This window comes from Dermacentor albipictus, chromosome 1, assembly GCF_038994185.2.
Source record: "Dermacentor albipictus isolate Rhodes 1998 colony chromosome 1, USDA_Dalb.pri_finalv2, whole genome shotgun sequence".
NCBI lineage: Eukaryota > Metazoa > Arthropoda > Arachnida > Ixodida > Ixodidae > Dermacentor > Dermacentor albipictus.
In genome coordinates this window covers 476,872,590-476,882,446 of record NC_091821.1, presented here as the reverse complement: position 1 = coordinate 476,882,446, position 9,857 = coordinate 476,872,590, and the positions used below count along the sequence as shown (strand labels likewise).

General features: G+C 44.5%; 1 protein-coding gene across 1 annotated transcript; it reads right to left on the bottom strand.

The window, feature by feature from the left end:
• Positions 1 to 3,999: 3,999 nt before the first annotated feature.
• On the bottom strand, positions 4,000 to 9,802 carry LOC135900238 (cuticle protein 2-like). The gene is made up of 4 exons (XM_065429658.2): positions 9,791 to 9,802; positions 7,056 to 7,199; positions 4,271 to 4,814; positions 4,000 to 4,058 (listed from the first exon to the last, which is right to left on the bottom strand). Exons 1-4 carry the CDS (start codon positions 9,800 to 9,802, stop codon positions 4,000 to 4,002), a joined length of 759 nt encoding a protein of 252 aa, XP_065285730.2.
• Between the last annotated feature and the right edge of the window lie 55 nt (positions 9,803 to 9,857).

The following is a 9,857-nucleotide window of genomic DNA, read 5'->3' as shown; positions in this document are numbered from 1 at the left end:
CAAGCATCGATTGAAGAAAACTTCGTATGCTAGGTATTAGAGAGGGATCAGCATAAGGATTGATCCTATATATCCAAATGACTTTGATATGTTAGCTCCTAATTTCTGGATGTGTTCAGACCAAGCAAATTTATCTGTTATAGTGAAGCGCACGTAAAGATGTGGGTGACATTGTGCTATGAGTGTTGGTTTAGAGGAGCAGGGGCAGCTAAGAATTTAATTTTCATGCGTTATTTGCATGAGCTTACGTTTTCTAAAGTTGAGCATCATTGAAAAATCAGTGTACCAAGTCTCAATTAAATCTCTGTCTTTTTGTAGCACGGTCTTGCTTTGGACTGAACGTATGCGATGGTAAACGACGCAGTCGTTTCCGAAGAGACGCACATGAAAAGAAATACCACTGGAAAGATGAGTAACAAATAATTCCATAAGGAGAAGGCCCATGAAAGCCCTTCATAAGCCCGGCCATGGGTTTTGTGGTGTCCGAATGAGCAGCGCCCTGCGAGGACGTAGCCAATCCAGCCAAAGACACGGGAGACAAGGGTAAGCTAGGACAGCATTAGTTGCTGCTGTGGAACACAATCAAAGGTGTTCAGTAAGTCTGGGTAGCGGAAATGGACGTCAAACGAAACGTCTAGGTATAAGTGCAGATCAGTTGTTAATTCCAGAACTCGCATTTCACATGGAAGTGCAAAACAAAAATGCTGCCGGTTGTTGAATGAAGATTTTTTGTCAATGTGGGAAATGACGTGCGAATGTAGTATTATGTGCTGAATAACCTCGCAAGTCATACTGGTTAGAAACCTGTGGCAGTCTATGACTTAGTGCGATAGCTCGATCGAAAAATGGGGTGAACTTGAATACCTCTCCAGTAAATTGGAAGGGAAATACGTTCAAGGGGTTGCACAAAGATATTGCCAGGATATGGCTGGGAATGGGTTTTGTGTTCTTTAATAAGTTTGGGTTCATTTTGTGTTGACCGCAGTACTGGGAGATTGTAACATCATAAACGAGCTTGCAATGTCTTCACTGGAGATATCAGTGTGGGTTTGTAGCCTGGCGAAACAAAATTGTTATGTACACAATTTGGCGGATAAAAACCGGGACAAGTTTTAGTTCATGGCACTTGAGCATACGTCAGGTGGAACCTGAGAGCCATCTAGATAACGCAAAGAAATGACGTGTGAGCTGTTTCTTTCCTTGTAGGATATTATGTAGGTCCAAAGAAGAAAATCTGCTTGGATTTGCTTTAATGGGCTAGTGCATTAACCGAGGCGCGCCAGATAGCTTGCCAAGATTTAAGGAAACTGAGAACTCAGGGTCACAGCAGAATCGCTTTTTATATTTGAATAATTTTGCAACGAAATTTTAAAACAAAGGTTGTACCGTGTTGCCACGAATGCAAGCGACCGGCTCGTATAGCTTTAAAGCAAAGAGGGTAACCCTTTATATATATATATATATATATATATATATATATATATATATATATATATATATATGTATGCAGAAGCTAGGTTTTGTCTGCTGTTGATAGGATGCAGTAGGCACGAAAGGACATGCACAAAACAGGAAAGAACGTAGGTTTACATGAGCAATCCTCTGTTTCAATCATTACCTGAACGCCCCTGTGGACGGCTGTCACTTTATGCCACAACGCGCGCGCAAATCCTTCCTGCGCCCTATTTAGGTAATCGAGGGTGTGAGCGTGAGAAGCAGCCGTGATGTTACAAAAGAAGCCTGATGTTAAATAACGAGCCGTGATGCTACAAGCAGCCGTGATGAATACGAAACAGTGATGTTATGTTGAATCGTGGCGTTAAAGAAGACGCCTTGATGTTACAAGGAACCGTGATATTACGCGCAGCCGTGATGCTATACAGAACCATGAATGTTATGCAAGCACTCTTGATGTTACAAGGAACCGCGATGTTACAAGCAACCAGGACATTACAAGGAACTGTGATGTTAACAGAACCGTGATGTTACAAGCAGCCGTCATATAAAGGAAACCGCGATGTTGCAAACTTCCGACAAGTTACAAAGATCATAATGTAGCGCAGTATACAGAATCCTTTAACTGAAGGTTTTTAATAAAGACCAAATTATTTATAGTTTCGAATCTGATGAGGGGAGACGAGTTTGGTTTGGCATAGCGTTGTGCAGCTGTAGCGTTTCGTGGTCACATAGGAGAATAGGATAATATTGCGATTCAAGAAAATTACATGACTGATGACATAGATTTTATTCATTGCGCAATATCCCTTTCTGAAGCCAGCCTTTTGCCTTGGTTGATTGAAGTTAATTGTTGCCCTGATTCTATTGAAAATTATATTGGTGAATGTTTTATATAATACTAAAAGCAATTGTAATGGGCATATAGCTCAATTCTTTAACGTCTCCCCTCGTATGAATTTAATTCGCGTGCTTTACGTGGCAAAACCACGATTTGATTATGAGGAACGCCGTAGTGGGGCAGTTTAGATTTATTTTGACCTCCAGGGGATTCTTAACACGCCGCCTATGCACGGGACACGGGCGTTCCTGCAGTTCGCCCCCCCCCCCCCCGCCCATCGATTTCGAGAGAAAATTAGTGCGCAGCTATACGAAGTAGGTATGGTGATTTTATCGGCCATATAAACTTGCAAATATTCGCTTTCTAATTGAATTAACAAGCGTGTGGTATCAACAAGCACGAGAAAGCATGAACACATCACACTCGATGTGCACGGACACTCGCTGTGAAAACGCTGGCGTGAGCATCGCTGCTGCAGCAGCGAGCGCAGTGACCTTCGTTCTGTCTACCACTTCAACGGAAGAGTAGCGAGCACACAACGCATACAAAGGTATGAGCAGTCTGCAGGTAATTTTCAAGATACGGCGTGCGCGACCGTACAAAGTACACTCTTGTCAAGTTAGGTGAGCGCTGTACGCAGCACCAACACTCGTTCGCTTTCTGCAGGCTACGAGCCTGAGAGATAGACTGCGACTTGTGGCACTTTAATTTTCTTCGCCAATTGCCATTTCTGAGCTTACCTTTCTCTCGTCCTATATTTTTAAATCCATTTTCCTGTTTCACCGTGCAGCTTAGCAAAGCGAAAATATTTTGGTTAACCTCACTGCCTTCTACTTGTTTCCCTCTCTATCACCACCTAAACATTTGCGGAGGTTGCATTGCAGTCAGAGTCCCTGAGGCGCGCAATAAAATTGGAGTGATTGCACAGCGTCCCGGTTGCCGACTTTATTCATTATGAAGAAGCCGCATTATCGACAGAAATGCTGCGCCAGCTCACTTGACATGGTCTGTTTCAAGAAGAAGCGGCTGAAATGAGAAAGCGTGGTCGACACCTTCGATCGCATTCAGGAGTGGCTTGCGCCCCTTAGGGCTTGTACTTGTTTGCCCGAACGTTGAAGTTTCATCGAACTCTTTAGCGTAGCGTGCATTTTTTAAGTGCGTGTGTGTATACATGTAATGTATATAGTGTTCGCAAATGTTACGGAAACAATTTCCGTGCAATAAAGTAAGCAACAAGCGTGGTGGGTAGCGCACCCGAATCCGAATTGAACATTGCTCCAATAAGATTGGTTGACATCCTGGTCGTGGCGTTTGCGGGTAGTGTTTCTTAGCCCTGTAGCCATAGTGAAGCTGGCGGGCGCAGCAAATGAGTAGATGTACAGTTTTTTAATATTTTGGAGAAGCAAATGATAAGGTGTACATAGATTTGCTCACTTGTTCTTCTGTGCGTCAGCTTTCGTGTTTGACCGCTTTCGAATGTAATGGAGCTATACAGCTGGGAATGTTAACTCCCCAGCTTGCTATTTAATATAAGAAGCACGTTCAAAGGTTTCTTTTAGATGTGCCACCAACCGACGTGGTAGCTCCATTGCTATGGCCTTGCGCTGCTAAACGTGAGGTTATTCCTTCAACCAGGCCATGGCCGCCATGTTCCAGTTGGGGTGGACTTCAAGAAACACCGTAAAAACGTGTACAACGACGTGTTACGACGTGGCTACGTGGAATGTTCCTGCCTTGTCCAGGCGTTTCTGAAATGACATATCTGCAAATAACACCCATCAGGCTAGTAAATATGAAAAAATGCTTTCTTTCGCGTATCACCTACCATTTTTATTCGCTTTTTGCTTCAAGTATACAACACGCACCATACACACATTACGATGCTACATGTCTAGCTTCTCGGGCATGTGTTGCATACACACGGCAAAAGACTTCATTACCGACGGCGGTATCCATGATGAGCAGAAGGCCAACCTCGGTATCCAGCTGGAGCACCATAGACACCCGGAGCGTAACCCGCTGCATATCCGGCAGCCCCGTAGCCATAGGGAACACTGCCGCCGTAAGCGTATCCTCCAAGTGCTGGATCGCTGGCAACGTATCCCTGACGTCCGTAAGGGGCGTTACCACGGGTTCCAGCAGCGCCTTCGTAGGGGTTGTATCCGTATCTGCCGTACCCACTGTAGCCACCAGCATTGTAAGGCGATGCCGCCCTAGCAGCAAATGCTGTGGGTGCAGCAGTCTGTGCAGCTCCTGAAGGAACCGGAGGGACGACTGGCGCAGCGTTGAAGACCGCGTCGGCGCTGGCACCAAGGGCGGTGCCCGGCTCGTTGGTGTCCACGGTTGCACGGAAGCCGTTCGCATCGGCCACGTAGTTCACCCGGCGGTAGAGACCATTCGCGTCTCGATATCCATAGGAGCCGGTCTTGGCGTTGCTGGAATCACCTTGCTCGCTGCGGAACTGCCGGTTGCCGTACTCGTCCACACTGTCGTAGCCGAAGCTATACGGCTGAGGTGGCTACAATGTATAGTGAGAACGAAAGCTTTATTGCGATAGCAATTCTATGGACACTCCAGGCGAATTTTCGCGCGCCGTCATCGTGAAATTCCCTATGTATTTAGCTATATGTATGTTATATGTCATGCCATGCTATATGACGTGCGGTATATGGGGGAAGGGGAGGGGTGGGTGTATTGCCGGGCCTTTCATTCACTAAAGCTGATCATACCAGCTCTTTTTTTATTTCTTGAAAAACTTATCCCTCAGAAGTTTGAGAATGGTAGCCTACAAATAAATCCATTGGAAGAGAACAGCGACAGCGCATGCCTTTTATCTTAAATCTTCCCAGACTTAAATATTAAACGTGCGAAAAAAAAACACAGAGCACAAATCTGAACGTGATGTAAGAGTTTTGGCGTGGCTGTGCACTACCTCAGGGGTCAGCCTAGGACTGAGGCTTGAAACATACTTGAGGCCGAAAAGTTGTGGTACAGTGGCTAGGAAAGACGCTCTCTTTAATAAAATAAAAAACATAAATAAAATTGTCAGGTGACATTATTCAGACATACCTGACACGGAAATGTTCTGACAAAGCCGCTAAGGACTGCATCAACTTTAATCAATAAACAAAAATTAACTTATCTGATGGCCGGATTCAAACCGAGGACCTTTGGAACAACAACTCGTTTTTAATTAGTCAGCTTCCGTTAACTTCAGTTCATGCTGGCACAACAGCTATGCCTCTTCTTGTAATATTCCAACATGTGTCTATCGCGTTCACTGCTTCCAACTTAGGGCTAAACGGGTATTTTGTTGGGGTAACAAAATGTTGAGTGGTGCACAACTAAAATGTTGGAAACATTGTAGGCAAGCAAGCTCTTGACAGTTGTCCTTTCTTGACTGTTGCTGTCATAATGGCAAAGGCATGCTAAACAGTGTTAAGGCTGCAAACAAAAACTTAAGGCAGCGCTGGTGCACGAGATATCCAAGTTGACTTACTATGTACTTAATTACGTAGCACTGAAAGTAAGCGATATACTTAAGTAACTGCGTTCATGACGTTGTTATCGCAGAATTAGTAAATCGACAACCAAACCGATAAGCGTATCACGTGCACAGATGCCGTTGCCATGCGGCTAACACATTGGCGCTCCTCGGCAGCACTAGGGGTGCTCCCATATCCATGGGACACCAGGTATACGCTGAAAATGCTTGTTACGGCTGTTCCAGCGTGATTCTGACATGTGCTTACGCCATTTTCAGGAGGTCCCGCGAAAGAAACATGCTTTTGTGTGATGGTCAAGCCAACTTAAAAATTAGAAAAAGCGCCGTACTAATAAAGGTTGGTATTGATAATGAGCTGGGCTACCTAAGCGTTAATGCATAACCCAAAAGAGTTTCTGAAGTTCGCCTTGTAACAGCGATGCATAAAGTCATACATGGGACACGTCTCACGGCGATTCCCGCACACCACCGGGTTTTGCTATCTGAGTGGAACATTCATTGGGCAGATTAGTCCTATTAGGCTTACTCTTCAGCGGTTGATTCATTTTTCTGGTCGCCATACGCACTGGGCACCAAGCCACACTGGGCACGTAACATTGTAAATCAGCCGAACTGTATTGTGCCCAGTTATTTACAGAGTAGGAAAATAAAGCTTCGCTATTTAAAACGAACTTTTTGTGGTTTTCTGACTTCTGGAAATGAACAGCTAGGTTGCGTTGGCTTCAGGAACACAGATGCTGTCACCAGCTTTAAAGCTCCCCACATTTATGGAAGGTCTGGGATACCCCTTTTACATATGTGCGACTATAGCGTTTGTACCATAAGTGCTAGATTCCCGGCATTTCTGCTCCATCATCGTGGTAGATTAGAGAAATGCGCTTATCCTATGTTCGAGTGCGACGCTGGGCCCATTCAGGACCCGCAATCATTGACAAGTTGTCTTAGAAAGATGTCTCTGTGCTTTCCGAAAGATGAGCGTTCAAGCTGAATTTGAGCTCAAGCTTGGGGTCTGACACGAAACTTCAGCATGTGCTAGAAGCCTGCTTCGTTCATTGGACTGCGCGAGACGTATGGTATTCCTGTTCGCTTAAAAACTGTCAGCACCGGTTTCCTGTAACGCCGAGGACTACACTGACGAGTGCTGAAGGGCGTGCATAAAGACTCGAGTGCGACGTGAGCAATCATGGACTCCTTAATTCTTCGCCTTCAAGTGCAAGAAAGTGTAGCCGCATAGAAGACACACTCGACGCTCACAGAGGCATAGGCGTCGTATCTTCCGTAGGGCGCCGATGGAGTAGCATAGCCTTCAAAGCCTACACCCGTGTATCCAGCCAGGTTCATCTGGTGATGGTCTAGGGCGTAGGCTTGAAGGACGACGCAGACGAACAGCACTTGCACCTGGGATAATTGAAAACAGGAATGGACTTGATGTAGGACATCACGAATGCATCTGTATGAAAGTCGTAGAATTGCTTGAGTTCGTGTGGCGATCAGCACAGCAAGCTGCGCAAGGTCAATTGGTGTGGACCTCAAACCATAAATTGCTTGAAGGCGACACCTCATCTTAAAGGAAAAGGTGATGAGGATAAGACATGCTCTCATAGGCCAGTTACAGTAACGTCGGTGGCATATAGAATGCCAATGCAAGCAATAGAATTAAAACTGCTAAAGTGGGTGGAGAAAAATTATTTAGTGGGTGAACAACAGTAGAGGTTCAGGCTAGGCATGCGCTTTGAGGGTATGTTTGTACTGACGCAGTTCATAGAGATTTCAGTATCTCAATAAGAGCCTTTATGGATAGTATTTCTCGATATAAGGGGAGCCTATCGTAGGAAAGACAGGAAATTGTTATGGAACATTTCCGAGCACTAAGTTATACAACATGATATCGAGAAGCTGCTGAAGGAGATTTGTAGAGAGAACTGTGTAAAAATTGTATGGGAAGGCAAGAAAACGTAACGAAGTGGTGGAAATTAACCAATGACTCAAACAAGGATTCCCCTGTCTTCATGCTTGTTTATGCTTTATGTTATGTCATACAAAGACAACAACTGGAATGCATTGAATTTGGGTTTGGCTAGTCCTACATGCGTAATGCACAATTGGCGCAACAGCAGCTCCCTGGAATGATGGATGCGTGCGACCTATATAGTGCTACAAGCACAAAAAAAATAGATTCAGACACTTGCGCATATATGTGGCAACGCAGCGACAAATCTAGACGTTAAGCTTAGCCTAGAGAATTCGGCAATTATCATCTTTAATAAAGAGACGAGTAACCACGTGGTTTCGGTTCAACAGCAAGTCTCATCTATAGAAAGCAATATATATACTTCTGCGTATACATAAATGAAGGAAAGTCTTACAGAATCACTCACCAACATAATTATAAAATAACGGGGAAGCGCAATACGGCATTTATAAAGCATGCCGCACTGCGGGGCAGAATAAGTATGAGGTGGTGCGTGGAATATGGAAAGGAGTAATCGTGCAAGCGCTAACATTTCCAAATGCCATTCTGCGCTTAAAATCGGACATCTTCTCGGGGATGGAAGTTAAACAAGACCGGTAGGCCCGTTGGTTTTTGGGTGCTTGAAAACCACAAATGAGGCAGTGTAGTGGGACATGGGTTGAGTTGAGCCTCGTTTGAAGTCAGAGAAAGTCAGATAAAAATTACTTTTGGGGACTCAGGAACATGGATCGAAATAAATGGGCAGATAATGTTCACAAGCATCTTTACCCGAAAAGCGTGGAAGCAGAATGGAGGAAGAGGTCAAGAAAGTTGTCAACCAAGCACAGGGTAATTGAGAGTGCAGATAGACAGCCAGGAGTAATCCGAAAGAAAGTTAGAGAAACAGAGACAGCGAATTGGATGCAAAGAATGGTAACGATAAATACCATGGAGATTTACAAGAATGAGAACATAGGAATAGAAAAATCTGTACGATGGCAGGAAGGACAGCGCCTTGCTATTTGAGGATGGAGGTGGTCGCCTATGGAGAAAATAATGCAAAAACATACCGAAGCAAACATTTACAAGTAGATTAGGCATTTCTATGCTGCAGGAAAAATCTGGAGGCCACTCAACACATCCTCATGAAATACCAATGTACTACCCAGTGAAACCAGCAGGCGACGAATATATCTTCCAGAATCACTTAGTGTTAAAGTAGACGAAAGCTCCAACCGGTCAGCCGTTGACATGAGAAAAATACGTTTAGAGTATTGCCGCGAAAAAGAGCAAGGAAGAGATTGGTATGACCGGATTCGTTACAGTCATAGGCAGCGGTACAATGTAGAGAAGTTTTGAGGAAGGGAAAAAGATTTAAGGAGCTGCCAACAAAAGTGCCAGAATGAAAAGCGTGTGTAGCATACCTGATTAACTCAAGCATGCTAGGTGCTCGTTTGCCATGGCCCCGTTTCAAAGGGGATGCCTGTAAATCACTATGATCATCATTGATGTTGTCGCTTTGAAATTTTAACGGAACTTAGGGGCGGTGGGGTGACAAGCATTTTGCGCCTTGCAAGGATTATCTGCAGTATAAAGGCACAGTTGAGTGCGGTTTTCGCGAAAAACTGGAATCTCTAGCGTAGTGCAGCTGTAAATTCAGGCAAGTGAACTGTATTATTCTCGTAGTGAAATTCAAGCTACAGTTCTTAATTCTAGGCTGCATCATTAAAGGTCGAATTATTTCGCTTTATTTAGCGTTAATGGGGAATTAGCCAGTCGTATACCTTTATTCAGGTACGTACATGTAAAGATTTTGTCAACATTGATTTCTGATGGTTACAGCTTACGTCCTCAGTAGTTGCCACTGTCCGATGGAGGTCAATGCTTAAGTTTGCTAAAAAAGTTTCCTCCGCATTCATGCACCGTTACAATAAATCTGTCATTATTTTTTCCCGAACCTCGATTGAATCGAGGTGGAGAAGGCATACAGCAGCGGATTTCTGCTTTATTCGGAAAGTACTATGATAAATACCCTCACCTTTAGGAACATTTCGGCGGTGGCGAAGATCCCGCGAGTAGTACGCAGAGCTACAATCTACCCTGCA